The sequence below is a fragment of the Oxyura jamaicensis genome, chromosome 21 (assembly GCF_011077185.1).
Source record: "Oxyura jamaicensis isolate SHBP4307 breed ruddy duck chromosome 21, BPBGC_Ojam_1.0, whole genome shotgun sequence".
Taxonomy (NCBI): Eukaryota; Metazoa; Chordata; class Aves; order Anseriformes; family Anatidae; genus Oxyura; species Oxyura jamaicensis.
The window spans coordinates 3,510,843-3,530,884 of NC_048913.1; the positions used below are offsets into that span (position 1 = coordinate 3,510,843).

At 61.4% G+C, this 20,042-nt stretch overlaps 1 protein-coding gene across 13 annotated transcripts in view; it reads right to left on the reverse strand.

Moving 5' to 3' along the window:
- The window catches only part of AGRN (agrin), a 79,430-nt gene that overhangs the window by 32,953 nt on the left and 26,435 nt on the right, over window positions 1-20,042 (reverse strand). For 7 of the 13 annotated variants that reach the window (XM_035344399.1, XM_035344404.1, XM_035344398.1 and 4 more), the window contains exons 3-4: window positions 14,188-14,208; window positions 6,711-6,758 (exon numbers count right to left, since the gene is read on the reverse strand). In XM_035344399.1, the coding sequence (XP_035200290.1) occupies window positions 6,711-6,758; window positions 14,188-14,208 (69 nt within the window). Of the gene's footprint in view, window positions 1-6,710; window positions 6,759-7,714; window positions 9,396-14,187; window positions 14,209-20,042 lie in introns of those variants that run through there. The other 6 variants (XM_035344405.1, XM_035344400.1, XM_035344395.1 and 3 more) reach the window with 3 other exon arrangements.

Sequence of the window (20,042 nt, forward strand, 5' to 3'; positions counted from 1 at the left end):
AGAAGGAAGGGTTTCCAAAGAAGGAAGGGTTTCCAAAGAAGGAAGGGTTTCCAAAGCTGCCCTACTTCTGCTCCCCCTGAATCGGAGGAAGTTTCGGTGGAGCCCAATTGAAGGCAGCCCGCAGCATTTCCGAAGCCCGGTGCTACCAGGCTTGGTGCTGTTTTTGGGCGCTGCCTCTCCCCGCAGCTCTCACATCCCTCCCGCCTCTCCCTCCGTCTCCGCCGTGCCAGTAGCAAGGTGTCCCCATCGGACGGGACTTCTGGAGGGGTCAAACCACCGCCAATGGTCTCGACCCTCCTCTGAAGGAACTTGGGGGGTCGTTAATTCGGATTTGGAGCCAAACTCTTCGAGCGATCCACTTTGTACGTGGGTCGCCCGCGCGTATTTAAGGTCTGGGTTTGAAGTGATAAAAGCAGTGGTGAAAGACAAAAAGGCCACAAAGTTAATCGGGTCGGGCCTCAGAAGGAAAGCGGGTGGTCTACCAGAACCGAGGTCTCTGTCTACTCCTCCACCTGGAGCCACGTTCCCAACACACAACCTAAAGAGGTGATAAAGGGCATGTATTCACCTCCCGGCCCTAAGAGGGAGGTAATTCCCATTCCCGTGAGCTCCATCAGCGCACACCCCGGGCTGCCAGGCACTCACCGCTCGGGGACAAAGCCCTGGGTGTCCCCAAAGCCACCAGGGCAGCACGGGGCGGTGGGGCGCAGCAGGGCCAAGCACCGGGGCACGCTGCGGGTGAGGACCCCGCATCGCCGATTTTCCGTGCTCGGGCCAAGAAACAAAGCAAGACGCACACAAATGCTTCACACCAGAAACAAATTGTGACGGGCAAATTGGCTGTTCGGGTTTCTTTCACTTCTAATTGTCACCAGTGCCTCTGGTGACACAGCCTGGTCGTTCCCAGCAGGCGATTTTTCAAGCTCACCCACCCGACACCTTGATGCGCTCGGGTGGTGCGAGCTCAGAACCGGCGCGAATAAACCAAAACGCCTCGATTCCCCTTTCACGGGGGGAGAAGGTTGGGATTCGGAGGGGTTTTCCTCCTTCCCAAGCACCTCGAAGCTCTCGAGGAGGGCGAGGAGCAGCCCCAGCGGAACAGGTTCAGCCGTGCGGAACAAAAGGCAGGGTTTGGCTCGCTGCAGCCGCGCCGAACGGCAGCCAAGCCCCGCTCCGTCTCTTAGCAGCACCGGAGCTGAAATAGGATAATAAGCAATAACAACAATAACCGTAATAACAATCATAAGAGGTGCACCTGCTGAAGAGGAGTGGGAGAGCAGAAGGTGTTTGGTACAAATAAGGCAGGCTGAAGCGCGCCCGGCCCAGCCAGCGTGGTGCCCGCGGGAGGACGGGGCGCGGAGCAGGAGTTTGTAGGAGATCAGAGCTCAGCTCGGACACGCGGAGGGAAACGAGGGGTTTTCCATCCGCTGGCTAATTGGGGGAAGGGGAGTGGGAACAGGCACACCACCCGCCCTTTGCTCCGAGCAGTGCAGAGGAGGGGGTGGCACCTGAGGGGGTCGGGGGCGAGGCAGGGTGGGGGCACACACAGAGCCGCCCGTGGGAACGCCTTGGTTCTCCTGTTTGCAAAAAAAAAAAAAAAAAGAGACGTGGATAATAATAATCATCAAGTCCCTGATGTCAGTAGGTAAATAACTCGCTGCCAGGAGTGGGGATAAATAGCAAGCTGCCTTTGTCGAGTGCTTTGAGATCTCGAGGTGAAGAGCTCTACCTAATAAGCCCCGAGCATTCGCATTACGTTTACGATTATTGTTATTAAAGTGGAGAAACATTTTAATGTCAAAATTGCTCTTTTCCACCGAGCAGAGAAGAAAAAGAAACCAACACCAGAGCAGCAGCGTGCGGGGATTGTTTCCTGCACCCCCAGGTTCCCCCCACATCCCCGGGGCGATGCCTGCAAAGGTGCAGGAGGCTGCACCCCACCGAGCACCACCGTGGGGACACCCTGGTGACGTGCCACGTCCCCAAACCAGCTGTCGTTGCCAAATACCTACATGGCAGAGGTGCAGCTGCCTTCATGGGGCAGGCAAGAAGTGCTCACAGCGCTCCTAGAGCAAATCTCCTCCTGGGGAGAGCGGTGGGGCACTGGGATGGCAGAGCTCCCAGCCCTGGGGGCACTTCAGGGAGGTGGGGACGTGGCACTAAGGGACATGGCTCGGTGCTGGGACGCCGTAGGTCAGGCTGATGGCTGGACTTGGTGGTCTGGAAGATCTTTTCCAGCCCCTGTGATTCCATCCAGGCGTTGAGGATATGCTTTGAAGGGGCTGCCAACATGAGCACGGCGGCAGCAGGCGCAACGGCAAAGGGCGAGAGCAGATGCACCGTAAATCCCCCGGGGGGCTTCTGTTTGGAGAAGGGAGGACGCTCCACCAGGCGATTTCAGCGAGCAAAAACCCGCCGTGGCCCAGCACGAGGACATCACCGGCACAAAAAAAAACAGGACAGGGGGGAGCAAGCCCAAAGCGGGACAGAGCTGGCGCCGGAATGGGAAGGGAGGCCGGGGCCGGAGCGGTGAGCGCGTGTCGGGGCGGCGAGGGCCGGCATTAATTCTGCATGAGCCCGGCACACGTTGCCATGGAGATCGGCGAGGCTGGCGCTCCCGCCGCGCCGCTCATCTGGTGCGCATCGACTGCTCGCCGGGCCCCCCCCTCCCCGCCAGCAAGATTAATTACGGCCCCGGGAGGCGGCACGGGGAGGACTGCGCTCCCCTGCGCTCCTGGAGCTGGGCACGTCTTGGTGGCCACGCCACCGCTGCCGTAACGCGGTGCCCACGGCCGCCAGGACGAGTCCTCGAAGCACCCGAAGTTTCCCAGCCGGTGCGTTTTGAGAAGGGAAGGTCCTAAAGAAGCAGGGAGAGCGGCAGGCATCCCTTTTGGGAAGCCCTGCGGTGCTCTTGGCTCCCCAAGGAGCGTGCTTGCACAGCACCAGATGCCACAAGGCTCTGGGAAGCCAAGCATCTCCTCCAGGACCGCAGCCGGGGAGCTCAGCACCTCTGAGCACACTCCTGGGCAGAACCCCAGCAGCTCGGCGCCCACCAGCCCCAACCGTTCAGAGCCCAGCACCCGAAATTCCCCTTCCTGAGAGCCACCAAAACGCACGCGGAGCGCTGCAGCCCCAGCTCCCCACCTGGAGCACACAGCCCGGCCCCGGGGGCAGAGGAGGGGTGGTGAGAGCCAAGACCGCACGCTCCCGTAATTAAGAGGAGGGGGCGGTGAGACGACGAGCTTTTGGGAGATCTGAAAGCAAAATTTCATGCTGGAGGCAGCGAGGTGGCGGCGAGGAAGGTGAAGGTGGTGCCGGGGGCGGGCAGGGCAGGGAGGAGGTTAAAGCATCACCTCCTCGGGATCTGAAACATCAAAGCCGCTCTCGCGAATCCAACACCATCTTAAAAGGCTCCCTCATTAATCTGTCACGAGCCCCGCTGTGAGAGAGCAGCTCCGAGCAGCTCCAAATCAGCTGAAAGGATTCATCAGCACCGAGGGGAGAGGCTTGGAAGGAGCCCCCCGCAGCGGGGTGCTGCCCGTCCCAGCACACGGAACCTCCCCGGGGAGCTGCACAGCACCAAAACCCGGAGCCCGACGCGCACCGGGCGCGCACCCCGGTGGGACGCACGGGGGAGGCGAGGGGGAAACACCCGGGGATGGCTCCAAGCTGCTCCCACCCTCCTGCTCCGGCACAACGGGGTGTTTACAAAGCAGGGAGATGAGAGGCGAGGAGGGCTGCAGCCAGCTGGGTGCCTGCAGGGAGGACAGCTCCTCCCCAGCCGCAGCAGGTCCAAAGCCTGTCCCCATCTGTGCCACCGGGCCAGCACAGCATCTGCCCTTTGCTGCCCTTTGCTGCCCTTTCCCAAGGCTGCAGGCTCTGGCCAGCCCTTGTGCAAGGTCTGCGTGCAGCTTGCTGCACCCAGGCTGCTGCCCCTTTCCCCCCCAGCCCGGCACCGAGCACCCCCGAAACGCGCGGCCACGTGTACCAACAGCTCCTGCTCTCGGCCAACGTCTCCCCGTCACCAAAACAGGTTTGTGTCACCGCGACCCGGGGACACGCTCCTGCAAAAAAAAAAAACAACCAAGGCTCGCTGGTCAAGGAGCCCTCTCGCAGAGCCCGGCCGTGCGCGCTACCTCGGGAGCTGGCAGCGAGGCAAGCTGCCCGCCCGCAACAACCTCAGCACGATGAGACCGAGGGGAAGGGAAGACAAAGCGCTTCTTGGTGTCATTTCAAAGATCCAAGACGAAATGGCACATCCTGGGAGACACGAGGCAGAGATAAGGGGGCAGCAAGGTAAGTCTGAGGGATCACAATCCTAGCAGGGACCTGATTTAGGGAGAAGTGGCAGCACCTGAGCAGGTGCCCCCATCTCCTCCTCCTCCAACGCTTCAGCCACCCAGCATGAAAAGCACAGAAATTGATCCCCAAGAGAAAGCTCCAACTTTGCTGCAAATGGAGAAGAAAACGCTCTCGAGAGATCACAAGTGGTGCCTTAACTGCTGCTGCCTTACCTTTTGACAGGCTGCGTTTCGCAGCTCTCCTCTCTCCAAAGCAACCCTGCACTGCTCCGACCTGGCTGGGCTGAAGCAGGAGCCACGGCCACATTTGGGGTGCTCCAGGGGGACACGCCAAGTGTTTTGGGTCACCACGGTGCTGGTGTCCCCGTCAGATGTCCCCACCTCGTGCCTCCACAACCACGTCGAGCGCTGCGCCCCTGGCCTGGCACGGCACATTGGGGCAGCATCGCTCCATCCACACTCCAGAAGAAAAATGTGTGCCCGGCCCTCTCCGATGTTTCCAAACCCACCGAGATGGGACCTGAGCCTTTCCCACAGCTGGCTGGCACCTGCAGAGGTGCGCGGATGGCAGCGGAAGGTGGCACCCCCCAAGCCAGCCATCCACCAGGGATGCTAGCTAGAGGAAAGCTCTGGCTTATCCTCCCCAAGAACAGGAGCGTTCAATGGCACGGTGGGAGCTGAAATTTTGCTCTCCCTGAGCGAATCCCCCGAACAATCTCATCTCCTGCACGCGACCCAGCCAAGGGATGCTGCAAAGAGGGCTCCAGCCGCTCCTCGTGGATGCTGGAGGAACGAGGAGCAGGGGTGGCACCCTCCGGATCCTCGCCCCAGGGGGTGCAGGAGGGCGCAGCCACCCCGCACTGCACCTGCCCCAACCCCCAAAAAAACACAGCCAGCCCTGGGGGGGCTGCAGCTGAGCCAACACCGCCCCCGCTCCCCCCGGTGCAGGGAACAGAGGAGCATCAAACAGCTCCGACCAGCACCCAAGGAATGCCCCCAGCACCTTACCAGGTCACCTCTTCCCCCCCATCCAAAAAAAGCCCCCCGGGACCACGAGGTGCACGAGGATGCGCCTCACCTGGCCAGGCGCCACTTTCCCATCTCCACTGGGGACCAGAGATTTTTGGGAGCGTGGCATCTGGCTGGGCCGGGCTGCTCATATTTTGGAGCCCCGAGCTAGGAGTTACACCTACGTGCGTTTTTATTTTTCGCTTCAGATGTCTCCACCGGTCCAATTATAGATTAATCACATTTTATCTCGCATCCGTTTCTCCCCCGCCTCCCTCCCCGCCCCCATCGGCGAAGGAAAAGAGAGAAACAAACGGGTTATTAATTGGCTGCAGCTCTCTGCCGGGCTCTTATCTGGGCACATGAAACGAGGGAGGGTGGGGAAGAGGTGGCTGAGGAGCCTGCCAGCAGAAAGCAGGGCATTTTAAGCCCGATTTTCAAAGAAAACACAGCTCGTACGGTGCCAGCAGCTGAGCACATGCTGGCAGCGTGGCCTCGGAGAGCAAAGCTCCACGAGTGCGGGGACCTGGGGGGGCTTTGGTGAGCCGTACCGTACCGAGCAAGGCCAACACCTGAAGGATTGCCTGGTGCTGTTAAGAGGGGATGGGAAGGCTGGGGGGCTGTGTTACGGTCCCCCAGAATTTTCCCCCCTTAACCATTTCTGGCCAGGGCATCGGAGGGAGCCGGTGTCCAGCCGAGCACCGCTTTCCATTCTGCTCCTGGTGCTGGAAAAGCTGGCACCGCCGAAATCCCTGCTCCCCAAACCACAGCCCGTGGCGCAGGGTGATTCCTGGTGTAACCTCCTGCCGCCATGAGCCTGCGCAACCTTCTCCAACCCCTTCCCAGCCAGACCAGGACCTGCCCAGCAGCGGCTGTGCGCAGGGAAACGCCACGTCCCCACCACCCACGGGGCGGGCATCCCTTCCCACGGGTCCTGCAGGGCTCTGGGGGCAGGGAAGGATGTGGCTGCCTGGCCACATGCATAAAACCCAATAAAACACCGAGGGGGCAAGCAAAAGCAACCCCAGAGCTCAGCGCCGCTGCTTGGCCCTTCCCCAGCCCCCACGGCCCCAGCAGACGAACCAACGGAGCTGCTGGAGCACCCGGACCACCCCATCTCCTCCTCCAGCCCTTCCCCAGCTCCGGGACGGGCTGCTGCATCGCGCAAGCAGCAGTGCAAGGAGCGAGGCTCTGCCATCCCTCCTTGGCCCGAGGGGAAAAACCATCCCCGGGGAGGGCGAGGGCAGGGAGCGCGGCATCGTGAGCTGCTCTGCTCCGAGCACAGAGACTGCAAAATGGATCACTGGGTCACGGAGGCTCCGCGGCAGCTGCGGGGAGCACGAGAGGCTCCGTTTGCTTCCAGGGGAAGCAAGAGCTCCAGCGAGCTGAAGGCGTACTTACCATCTCGTGGGGTCGGCGGGGTCTGGGTAAAATAGCTATTGGGCTTGTCTGCAAAGAAAAAAAAACAGGGGGCAATCAGCAGGGTTAGTGCACGCAGTGCCCTCCTCCCCCCCAGCCTCTATCCACGGCTCCCCAGCGAGTTTGGGGCCGGGGTTTCATCCCTCCAACGCCTCCCCTGTGCAGGGAGCACCTGCAGCAAGGAGGGAGCAGCAGGAGCAGCCCCAGGAGCCCCGTCCCTCCCGCTTACATAGGAGGAACATCCCTGGCAGCAGCCCTCCTCGGTGCCACCTGGCCAAGGCTGCAGCACAAAACCTGCTGGGCTGTGCCACCCGAGCACCGCTCCAGCGCCAGGGTCGAGCAAGGACAGCAAGGGGGGGAGAAAGGGTGAAATATCCCCCGGATGGGGCTGGAGCACGGTGGCACAGCATCGCCGCCAGCCAGCCCTCTGCTTTTGGGAGGCCAGAGGGGTTTCTCTTGGGCAGCTGGCTCCACAGACCCGGCCACCCCAAACGGCTGATGCCGAAACGCCGTGTAGGAAGGGTGCTCACGGTGCCAAAGCCACGCCGTGGCAGAGGCTGCACGGCTCCTCACAGACCTGTTTCCCTCCTACCTCCTGCGCCCCGCTCTGGGCAGGTGTTCCTAAACCCATCCGTTTTGCCACTTTTCCATCACGCACACGCGGGGAAGCAGCACACCCCAAAGCTGGAAAATCCGCCGGCTTTGCTCCCAGCTGGGTGCTGGGGGCTTTCCAGCACCGGGGAGGTCGAAGGCGCCGAGGGCGAGCACCCACCCGTGCCAGGACGGAGCCACAGCGCAGCGCCAGGAGCTGCCAGCAACACGTGGGTGCGCACGACGCGCTCGGCCACGCCAAGGAGCCAAGCAACAGCCTAACCACGGGGAAATAAAGCCCCCCGTCTCGCCCCGACCTCCTGCTGATCCTTCCTGCCCTCCCTCGCCCTGCCCTCCCTCACGGCCCGGTGCAGCAGGGGGGGGGGGGCACCTACAGTTATTGAGGAAGAGCAGCACGGCAAATCCCAGCGTGGAGGTGGCCAGGAGGATGAGGCAGATGTTGCAGGGGATCATGAAGTACCGCACCACCAGGGAGACCTTGTGCTGGTACAGGCGGTCCCGCTCCAAGGCCCCCGGTGCCATGGGGTACTGGCAAGCCGTCATGCTGGGCCGTCACGCCGCGGGCCAAAGCTCAACCCGCCGGCGACCCATCCAAGGCAGAGCAGCCACCAGGCTCACGTGGACGCCCTCCGGCCCCGACCCTTTGACAGCTGCAAGCCCCAGGCTTCCCCAGAGGTTCCCATCCTCCAGGAGCAGGAGGGCGAAGAGGCTTGGCGGCACCTTCAGCAGCAAGCGTTTGGCCCCACGCCGGCCATCCTGGCTCCGAGGGAGCCCTGTGCCCCCCTGCTCAGCAATCCTCCCCCCTCCAGCCGGGAGGGCGTCGATCCCCGGGTGCTGACGGGCAGCAGCAGGCTGAGCAGCTCCGAGACGAAGTGCCAAGAGCTCAACTTGTGCTGCCAAGCCCTCCGGGATGGGGTGGTATGAGGGAACTGGGGGGGCACGCCACGGCACCCCCGCGCACCGGTGCCCGTGAGCAGGGCTGGGAAAGGAGCAGCGGGAGGGGGATCAGCACGGGACCCCCCTCTCAGCCTCCGTGTCCTCCCGACGGGAGGCTCAGCCTCCGGGCTTGCTCCGGGGACGCCGCCGCTCCTCCGTGCGTGGTCCGGGTGCCTCCTGCAGCCGCAGCTCCTCGGGGCGGGCGCACCCGCGATCCCCGACCCCACGGGGAGGGTTTTGGGGAGACCCCGGCAGGCTGCAGCTCCTTTCACGGCGACTGCAAATCCATCCCCGCTGGGCTCTGCTTTCTCACGGAGCAGCCTGCGCTCAGCTCTCCCCCGCCGCCTCGCCAGCTCTCCGGCACCCTCCCAGCCCTCCGGCGAGCAGGAAGGGGCCACCGCCTCGCTCGTCCCCCTCCGCGGGCTGTCACCTCGCCGGCAAGGAGCACGCTGCCTGCTGTCACCTCCCAGGCGGCCGGGGCGAGCCAGCTCCCCTGCTCACACCGCTGTGACATGCCAGTCCGTCGCGGAGAGGTCCCCGTCCCTCGCCGAGCCGGGCATCAAGAGAGCACCGAGCGCTGCCGGGGGGAGCAGCGGCCGCCTGTGCCCGGTGGGTGTGCGCTGTGACAGCTCGGGGACCCGATCCACGGAGCCAGACAATAAAACAGCGAGGGGAATAATAATAATAATAAAAAAAGCCAAGTCTGCGTCCCCGCCTGCCCCACGCCCTGAAGTTTCTCCGCCTCGCTCCGCTCCTGCGAGCCCAAGTCCCTCCGGAGAGGAGCAGCCGTCCCTCCCCGGCGTCGTCGCGCCGCCGACAAAGGGGGATGAGGAAGAAGAGGAGGGCGAGGAGGAAGGACGCCGGGCTGCTCGCCTCGCCCGTGCCCGCGGTTGAGAGCAGGAGGCTCGAACAAAGGCTGCGGGCAGCGTTCTGCCCCGCTGGTTCCTCGGTGGGCAGGAGCACAAAGGCGGCGGGGAGGACGTGGGGGACCTCAGCTCGGGTCCTCGCCCCCCGCCACCGCTCCGCGGCCACCTGTGAGCATCCCGCTGCTCGTCCCCGGGAGACGGAGCGGGGTCTTCCTCGCCCTGCTCCCCAGGGAGAGCACGGGAAGGGGAAAAAAAAAATCAAAAAAAAAAAAAATCCCTCTCCTCCGCCTCTCTCCCCCCACCCCCTTCGCCTTTTCATTCGTGAACTAAAGATGTTGGGAGAGGCGGGGACTGCGCTGTCAAAACTCATTATGCCTCCCCCGGCTGCGCCTCTGCCCCGCGCCCCCTCCCCGCTCCGCCCGACCCCCAGGACAGCAGCAGGACTTGGGCGAAGTGGCCAAAGGGGCAGAGAACAAAAAACAGTGATTAAAAAAAAAAAATGGGTGTTTTTAAGACGTGTGTTCCAGAGAGATGGAATTATACGCGCTGGGATGCCTGGAAAATGGGGAGGGAAGGATGAGGGGGACCACACGTGGCCAAAATGCAGCCCCCAGGGGATCAGCACCACTGTGACCACCCAGGGGTTTTTGGGAACGGCACCAAGGCTGCAAGGACCCGGCAGGAGCTGGGACCTGGTGCACGCCCTGGGTTCACCAGCTGGGTGGGGTGGAGAGGAGGGTGCATGAGAAAAAGGAGGTGCTGGGACGGGGATGCACGGTCACCGCCTGCCCTGGGCAGGATGCAGCCAGCAAGGGGATGCAGAGGGCAGAAACAGGGCTGGAAGCCAGGGGTTATGGACAAGAGACGGGTTTCTGGAGTCCAGCAATGGGGTAGAAGCAAAAAGCAGGGCAGGACAGCCCCCAGCACCACGCACCCAGAGCGCCGTGACCTGCCGAGGGCTCCGTGCTTGTAACAAAGGTGCTGAGCTCCTCTGCGCAGCGGAACAGCTCTGGATATTATAGAGAAATCCACCCTGGGAATTTCTGGAGCAGCACGCAAGGTGCTGAGCCCTTCCCAAAAAGGGGCACAGCGCCCTGGCCCTCTCCCCTGGGTCAACATGCCGCAGCCTGACCCGCTCTCAGCATCCTCCTGCCCTTCCCGTGCGCACAGGTGCCAAAATCCCCCTGCGTTTTTACCCGTGCAGATCAGCCGAGACAAGGAGCAGACAAGAAAATAGCTGAGGGGGTGACAAAGCCCCTCAGGGGTCCCTCGGCTTGTCCTAGAAGAGCTGCCCGGCCAGCTCACCCCCGGGCACAGGGAAGAAAACATCATCTCGGAGCTCATCCCTGTCCCCGTCCCCCCCGCCCAGCTCTCTAAATGAAAGCGCTCGGCGCACGAAGGCCTCCGCGTGGTCACCAACCGGCCTCTTGAAAGGCTGCTGCCGTTAATGGGGTTATTTCTGGGCTCTCACGGCGAGGATGTCACAGCTGCTGCCAAAACGCTGCGGGCGGGCAGGAGGGGCTGGGGAGGGGGCAGGGTCCTGATGCTCCGAGCCCGATTCTGGGGCAGCGCAGGGCTCGGCGCATCGGTCCTGGTCCACGCGGGTTGTCCTGCACACCCAGAGGATGCTCACCTGCGTCTGGTGGGACACAACCCTGCGGTTCCTTGGGAAGAGACCACCCCCGGGACCCATTTCATTCCCTTCTCCTCCCTGCTTTCCCATCCCAAAAGCCAGCTCCCGACCCCAAATCCCCAGACCCGGTGCTGTTTGGGGTTTGGGCTGACAGCTGTCAGTCCGGCCCTCCCCACCGAAGCAGGGAGCCCCCCGTGCCGAAGCCCCCGGCTCCTGCCAGGCTGATTCCCCACCTGGCTCCCTTCTGGCTAATCCCGTTTGGCAGGGAGCTAATTGGGATTTATCTGACAGCACCCAGCGCCTCGAGAGCCATTTCGCTCTCCCTCCCGGGGAGGAGGAGGAGGAGGGAGCCCGCGGAAGGCGCTCGCTTCTCTCCCTTCCCCATCCCCTCCTGCAGTTTTACGGGCTAATTACCGGCATTACGGGGCGAGACGGGAGAGGGAGGGGGGGGGAGAAAGTGGGGATTTTAATTATTTCATTTAACACTTGGCAGGACCCGGCTGGGCTCCCGCTGAGCAGCGCTTGGAAATAAAGAGCTTTTAAACCCTGTCAAGGGGAGAAGGGGGGTGGGGGGCAGGTCACAGCCCCGCCGGCCACGCTCCGAGCATCCGTTCGTGCGCACCCCTGCGTTAACCCGTGTCCCCCCCCCCAAACCACGGAGCCCACCTCTCCTCCACTTCGCCCCAGTATGCAACAGGGAGTGGGTTTTATGGAGCCCCCGTGACCTCTCTTAACTAATTAAAAGCAAAAGAGAAAGGTGCATTAAAATGAGGTGGGCATGCAGAAACCCGAGGGCGGCTACAGCACCGACGCTGCTGCCCCAGAGCTGTGCAGAGCAGAGCAGGATGGTGCTGGGAGGGAGGAGACGGAGCTCGGTGCTACGGCCCCGCATCCACCCCGCTGCCCGGGGACAGCTCCCCGCTGCAGGACCCACACGAGATCGGCCGCTGGGCTGGAGAGCGGGGGCTGATGAGACACAGCCCCCTGACCCTAACTGAGGACAGGGGCCTGCCTGACCCTAAGTGAGGACAAGGGTCTGGGAGCACCCCCCCCAACCTTCCCTGAGCTGCATCCAGCCCCGGCACGCCACGGGCACCGCCAGCAAAGAGCAGGCAGCTCCTCTCGCAGTCTCACACTGCCACCTGCCGCTCTCCCAGCACAAACTGGGGACGTGCACGGGGCGAAGGAGCCCTGGCCAAGCTGGGAACACCACCCCGGGGCTGCTCGCTGCACCCGGATTAACGTGGCAAGGGGGCAGGATGGAGGGGGTGATCTCGCAGCAACACCAGGTGGGGAGGAAAGGAAGCCTGCCCCTTGCTGGGGGGGCAAACAAACGCTTCTGGAAGCGTCGTTCTGCCCCGAATCCCCGTCATCCAGAGGCTGCTGCTGCTTTCCCAAGACAGCATCAGCTCCAGCCCTTGGGGGAGAGCCCTGCCCGGCTGCCAGAGAGGCTGGGAAGGACCCGGTCAAGCTGAAGTCCTCCAGGATGCGACACTACGCGGGGCGGGGGGCAAACGGGAAAATAACCAGCACAAAACACAAATGGAGAAAGAAACCTCCGGCAGCTTTCTGGAGCCAACAGCCAGGAGGCTAAAATTAGTGGGTATTGCTGGCACTCCGGCCACCTCCCCGCAGAGGAGCCAGCTGCCATCCCAGTGCTTCCAGGCAGCGGGGGACATCCCTCGGCAGCACGGCTGGGGGCACGCTTTGGGCATGTTTCACCCAAAAGAGCAGCGCTGGCTGGATTTTGGGTACCGCGCTGCGGGCTCTGGGTCCTGAGACCGCAGGAGCAAAGCCCAGCTGTGGCAGCAGGGGAGGATGGAGGCCAGGTTCCTGGTGGTGGTGCTCAGTCAACCCCAGAGCAGGATGGTTCCTCGGGGTGAGCTAAGCCCCCACCAGCTACGTGGTGGTAGAGCAAGGGGAAAAGGAAGCATTGAACACATCCCGGGAAAGGAGGAGGGATGCATGCCCAGGTACCAGTGGATTGGGAAGGCACGGGGTGCCCCAAAACCCCACAAGGAAAAAGGGAACAGCCCCCTGACCTCTGAGCAGCACAGGTCCTGCTCGGGGGCTTGGGTTTGTGGTGGGCACACACCGAGGGGGACCCCAGGAACCTTTTTCCCCTCTCCACCTACTGTCCGGCTACAAAAGCCGGCAGCACCCAGCCCTTGTGCTGTCAGCCGCACGCAGCTCTGAGTAACTTTACAGCGGGGTTGCAAGCAGCGAGCAGCACCCAGCCCACCCTGGGGAGCGGGTCCCAGCTACGGGACGAGCAGCGATCTAGGATGAGCAGCAGCGTGCAGCACCCGGTGCGAGCATCCCGCAGCTGAGAGGCTGGGGGGAGCGATAGCCAGCAGGGGATGCTGTCGGCTTGGATAGCATCTCTCCTCGCTGCTCCGCACCCAGAGAGGCGCAGGGTGCAGGCGGCTTGCGAGAAAACTTTGATGTCCCTCCGCTCACCCTTCGGTGCCTTTCACAACAAGGGCACGTTTCCAACGCACACCTCTGGATCTGCACGACACAGCCCACATGTCGCACGTAAGGAGGGGCACAGAGCAGGGATAAAGCAGAGCAAAACCACCTTTCAACACTTCCTCGGCGCCCCCACCAAGGCTGAGCTGCTCATACCCATGCCACGCCGCATCCCACCCCAGCGCCGGCGCACCGCGGCTCCATGCGCCCATCAGGCTCGGGCACACAGCAGCAGGATGCCAGGCAGGCTGCCGGCCCCATCCATGTGCCCAGCACCTTCCTCCCACCCTCTCAGCCCCCCAACAAAGCAACCAGCCTCCAGGCCACGAGGAGGCCGGCATTCCCAGCCCTGGGGATCCCCAGGAAGCGGGCACACGGCCAGCGGCACACGGCTGCGCCGCACGCCCTTCGCTCCGCTCCCGGCCTGGGGCACGGGCAGGGCTTGTGTTAAGGACCAGGACCCAAAGGACCAGCTCGAGGAAGAGCTGCTGAGCACCGCGGCTTTCCCCCAGCCAGCCCGGAAAGGTGGTGATGGTGAGAGGATGGAGCAGGGCATGAGACAAGTGCTAGGTGAGAGGCGGCCGTGCTTAGATCACAGTTTCGCAGCCCTCGGGGACGCAGCGGCCGGCATTTGCTTTTGGCAAGGTCAGTGGCAAGCCAATGGAGCCCAGGGAACAACATCAGGCTGGGCAAGGGGGTAGGAAGACAGAGCTTCGGGGGGAGGCAGCTCCTCAAACTGTGATCTAAGAGCAATAGCTCCCTCCGGGGTGAGCGCACGGGGTGGGCATCCCTGCGCCCACACGTCCCGAAGGGTCCTATTGCTCCGGCACATCCCGCGGGGATGGAAACATGAGAGACACTAGCCGGTGAGTTTGATGGTGGATGGAAAAAATAAATGGGATTTTTTTTTTTTTTTTTTACGTGACACACCACCACTTACCAGCGAGAAGCTTCCTATGTTCTTTAGAAAGCGGGGGGAGGAGAAAAAGGAGAGAACAAAACGGTTAGAACAGGACAACAGGCAGCCACCCAACGCTCTCCGGCCCCCCTCCCCAGGTCCCCTCCTCCAGCCCCATCCCGCAAACCCCTGCCAGGGGGTCCCCGTCCTCAGCACTGACCATGTGTAAACGACAAGAAAACCCTCAGCCCTGGCTGATGGTGGCTCTTGGCCACGCAGGATGAGGTGCAGCAGTCCCCTGATCCACGGGGAACGTTACACGGGCAGCTAGAAGAAGCCCTGCAGAAGGCAGCGAGCCCCAGAAGCCAAGGAGCACCAGTCCGTGTGCCCTGTCAGTGTAAGATTTTTCCGACAGCAGGCTCCTGCTTTGGAAATGTTCAGCCTGGAGCGAGCCACAGCCACGGCAGCTTCCCCATGCCAGACCCTACCAAGGATCAGCAGCTTCTCACCCCGCTGGCAGGAGCACAACCTTCCGCATCTCGATGCCTCCTGTCCAAATGCATCACACCTGGGCCTGAACTGCTCCAAAGTCCAGGAAACCAGAGCACAAGATGAAGCAAGGCCCCCAAAACAACCATAGAATATCCCAAGCTGGAAGGTGACCCACAAGAATCAGAGCCCAGCTCCTGACTCCACACAGGTCTACCCAAAACTCAGGACTCAGACTGAGAGCACAGAGCAAAAAGCTAGCAGCTGAACAGCCGAGCATTTCAGCAACTGTTATCGAGCACAGCTTATTTCCCTGGCAGCAGAGACGTCCCATAACCATTTTCAAGCATCAATTGAACATCTTTAGACACCCAGCTACCTGCTGGAGAGCCGAGAGCACGGCGAGCTCTGGAGGTCGTGGTGCTTTGCTCAGCCCAGGCTCTCATCGCCTGCTGGATAAGGATGCAGAGCCCCAGGGAAGCACGGCTGGGACGCTGGGGATGGAGGTGGCATCCTCCCAGAGGAGGGAAAAAGGGAAAATATTGGGGCACAGAACAAATATAACGAGGATGGGGCTGGAGCAGAGCCTCACCCACCGCCTGATACCGGACCCGAGGGGCGCGGAGATCTCCCCCAAAGCTCCGCCGGCAGCAGCAGCTCCCACAATGGGCTGTGGGACACGGGTAACGTGACCCTGCGAGGAGCCCTGACAGCTCGCCGAGGCGCTGAAGGGTAAAACAAAGTGAGCATTGAGGGCCGGGGACGGCCCCGTGCCAAGGAAGTGACGTGCAGCCTTCTCCGCTGGCAACGGGGAGCCCGCTCGGCTCGCAGCCGCTGGGAGATGCGGGGAAGAAAGGAAGAGGGAAAAAAAAAAAAAAAAAGAAAAAGAAAAAACAGCTTAAAAATATCCCAGAGCAGCGCGGTTATTTTGGGATTTTCATTTATTATTTAAAAAACAGGCAGAAATGAGAGCCAAGGCCCCACGGCCAGCTCTGGTGCGGATGGGGACGGGCTGTGCCTGGGGATGCTGCAGAGCTGGCTGCCTGCTGCGTTTTAGGGGATCCAGCCTGACCTCTTGTCCCTTACCATGGGGAAGGAGAGGGATGCCTGGTGTGGGAGATGCACAGCCACATCAAGGAAAAGTGCTACACGTCCTGGGGAACTCTTCTGTTGAGCGGGGAAGCTTTGGGGCACCAGGACCAGAGGCACGAGGGATGCTCCGGGTACGGATCCCACCCCAGGGCGCGCACCTCGCCCCTTCCTTAGAGCAAAAATAGAACTGAGATGAGGGACCCCAGAGCCTTCAGCAAATCTCACTGGGCTTTGATTTCCCCTTTGTCACGCTGCAGCTACACAAAGCAGCTGCCAGCATGGGGAAGGGGAAAGGGAGTTTATTTTACTGTATATTAAATGACCCCAAAAGGACGGGAGGGCGGCAGGCTCTGCGCCAAGGTCAGGAACTCGCCTCTGGAAGGTTTTGCCGGCCAGAAAGGCGCTGGGAGCAGGGGCATACAGCCGAGTGCTGCAGAAAAGCACCACCGAGGGAGAATGGCACATTTGGGGACTGTGGCCAGCCATATAACCACGGCCTGGTACCAAGCAGAGGCACCTCTCCAGGACAAGCCACCACACACAGCTCCTGCAGAGCTACCAAATACCAGCTCGGCTCGGGGATGCACACCCAGACCATTTCCCTGCTGTCCCAGACATGTGGATGGGCCCCACAAGTCCCCCGAAGGCTTGGTGAGGGCAGGGTGGTGCCGGTGTCCCCCACCCCATGCACCCAACCAGGAGCAGACGCAATGTTTGAGCCTGGATCCTGCCCCAGGACCAAGGACCACCAATGATAGCGGTCAGCAGCTCCTGTCCTGGCCCCGCACAGGACCTACACGTGCTGGCCCTTCACCTCCATCCCCTGCAAACCATTCAGCCACGGGGTTTGGGCACTGTCGCACCCCCACGTGCAGCCAGACCGCTCTGCCCTTCAGCTGAGCGCACGGGGAGATGCTCGGGGGTGCCAACACGGGCTCACCGAGGGGATGTCCTCTGGGAAAACCCTGCACCTGAAGCGCAGCTGAGCCTGCAGAAGGACCCCTAGGTGAATAAGGACTCAACCCCGGGGGCTCTGTCTATAGCAGAGTGGTTCTTGGGTGCCCCTTCCTTCACCGCAGGCACCCTGCGTGCCAGGGAACGGCGAGGGGGGCACGGATATTGCTGGGGAGAGCCAGGTCCCACCACCTGCAGGTGGCAGGGAGCCGGGCTGGAGGGATCCTCCCAGCCGGGAGGGACCTGCAGATGCCAAGAAACCAAGGAGGTGATGTTTGCTTTGCCCCCCGATAAGGCTGCTGGGGAGCCCCGCGTTGCGCCGCCTCATTCCCAAGGAAACCAGCCAAGGGTTCCCACGCCACCTTCCCGCTGTTCAGCGCATAAAAGCAACACAGACTTCCTGAAATCCCTCTCTCCCTGACCCTCCCTACTGTTCCTCTGTATCCTGCTCCAAGGCCGCAGCTCTGCGCCGAGATAACAAGGCACTTGGCTGCCAAAACCAGCAGCCAGAGGGGCCCAGGATCCACACAAATCTGCATGCGAACAAAGACCCGATTTGAATGGTCAGTAAGTGGAGATGAAGCCCTTTCACTTGGGTTTTCCCCATCCCTGTAAGGCCGGCGTGGGAGCTCTGGAGGAGCTCCTGGTGCCCAGGTCCCACAGAGAGGCAGCAGCAGCCCCGGGGCAGGGACAGGGCAGGAGAGGTGCCACCGGCGGAGCAAACACCGGGGACCGTTTCCATCCATTGCCCATCAAATCCCTACACAAAGGAATGAAACCCAAGCAAGCTCACGCTCCAAAAATAAAATAAAATTTATCTTTGCTCTTGTTTTTTTTGGTTAATGCAGATTTTTTTCCTAAGTCTGGGGCATCCAGCGGTCCTTGCTCTTGGAAATTACACGCTAATTAAACACATGACCCTCTGCCTCTCAAAAAAAAAACCCCTAACATATCAATCAATTGGCATGCGATCAGCAGCCAATAACTGCTGCTGCTGCAATTCAGCCTCCCTGGAGAGGTGCGTTAATTGTCTCGGTTAATTGTCTCCCCTGGGATGGGAACTAACGAGGTGCCCAAGTGGCACCTTGGGGAGGAGGGTGCTGCGGGGAGGGGAGGCGGCGGGGATTTTCCCACCTTCCTCCGCTGCCGAGCTGGAAGAACAGTCCCCAAAACAGAGCCAGAATTGAAACCAGCTGTGTAGGAAGTGTCTCATTAGCAGTAATTGCTTAGCGAGGATTTGAGGTTTCCCCTCCGTGCCGCCACCAAACACACTTTTAAGGAGCTGCCGCGCGCCGGGCACTGGGACGCGCTGGTGGGGGGGGGAGGAAAGGAAAGGGAATTAAAAAAAAACCCGAGGGCAGAGCCTCGATTACACTAACATTTTTATTGAAGCCAGGGAAAGTTTACTCAGACCGGGCTGGCTGCAGAGGATCGCTGCTGCAGCGGATTAGGCTGAAAAAACTGAGCATCCCAAACCCTGCTCAGCACAGCCAGGGGTTCCTGCGGCAGCCTCCTGATGAGGAGCCGGCCAGGACTTTATTCATCCCTTGCCCAACCATCCCCATGCCTCAATCTACCCATGGAGCGATTTTCCCTGGATTACAGAGCCGAACACGCAGCAAACCAAAGGCAAAGCAGAGCAGGGCCATCAGGATCTTGCACCGGACCGCGGAGCTGCTCCTGCTCCCCACGGCGGGGCAGGAGAGCTGGGGGGTGAGGCACCCTGCTCCCAGCCCCCTCCCTCCCTAACCCCCCAACACAATCAGCTGCATCCCATTGAGAACAAGCCACGAGGACATGAAGCTGTACAGAGGATGTCGCACACCCAACGCACCAGCAGCGAGGCATTTCAGGGACGGATGGGGGGCACCTGCCCCGTCCGAGCACCCTGGCCCTACGGCCCCAAGCAGGGGAGGCTCGGTGGGAGAGCCTTGCTTCAGGACTCCTCTTCCTCCTTTTCCAGCCCGTGCAAGACAAAGGACCTGCTCTTTGCTGGAGAGGAAGCGAAGGCAACGTCCCTCGGGCATTCGAGTGCCAAAGGAGCAGCGGGCGCCCCGGATTTCGGGGGAGATGAGCACGGTGAGGAGGCTGTAAATCCCCCCTCGTCCTCGGGCTCCTTTCTGCAGCCCCCTCAGCCTGCCCTAGCCCCTCTCCCCTCCCAGCTCCAGCAGAGCTCGCATCGGCTAAGACAATAGCTGCTTATGTTCTGAAGCAGGGCTGCTTTCTGGGAAGGGAGCCAGGCCTGGCAGCTCTCAGCAGCGGGGAATAAAAGCCCCATTTGTGCTGCGCAGCCCCTGCGCACCCGTGGGGCACCCTCGGAGGGAGGCAAGGCATCAGCCTGCTGGGGATCGGAAACAGAAACGCAGACAGATGCCCTGGGCCGTGCGAGAGGAGCGAGGGAGAAAGGCGTAGGATGGAGATGGAAGAAAAAAGCCGCTTGTTCAAAGCGCCGGTGGCACCCCGGGCACAGATGCTCGGCATCCCCTGCACCACGAGAGCAGAGCACAGGGCGCCGAGGATGCTCTGGGCATCGGGGCACCCAAAGCACCGTGCCCACCAGAGCATGCTGTGCACCACCAGGACCCCCTGGGGACGGGGAGCTGGAACCCTTTGGGGATGGGGAGCCGAGACCCTTTGGGGACGGGGAGCTGGGAACCCTTTGGGGACGGGGAGCTGGGAACCCTTTGGGGACGGGGAGCTGGGAACCCCTGGGGACAGGCAGCCGGGAACCCCTTTGGGGACAGGGATGGCTGCATGGGGCCATCCGTGCAGAGGGATTTTGGCTGGAAACTGGGGAAAAAAGCCCCCGTCCTGCTTGCTGCTAGCAGAGGCTTTGCATTAAGTGGGCAGGTTTTTGGCTGGAGCAGCAGCGCATCCATGAGCCCACCGCCCCACCAGCTCCCCAGAGGGTGCGATGACCACCACGGTCCCGACAGCCCAGCACCGTGCTGGGGTTTTTATGGCTCCACCAAGCCCTAGGCAGTACATAACTCATCCCTCCTCCTCTGCACCGCTGCCAGGTGCAATAAGCGACACCGGTGGCTTTAAAACGTCCACGTCTCACCGCGCTGGAACAAAACGCAAATCAATTAATCTGAAAAAATATGTATCAAACTGGCCTCTTATTTTCCTTTCTTTCTTTCTTTTTTTTTTTTTTTTTATTCCTTCCTGAAGCTTTAAAGTTGCTTTTCGGCTGTCCTGAATAATTGAAGTTAACATGAAAATTTAAAGTCTTTCAAGATTTCATTAAAATTCATTCCCTTTCCCTTCGGAGAATTGTCATTGCCAGAGTCCCGCGCAGGGCAGACAGCAGAGGCAGCTGCCTCCATTCACAGCAGTTAACTCTCTTCTCCCTGGCTAAA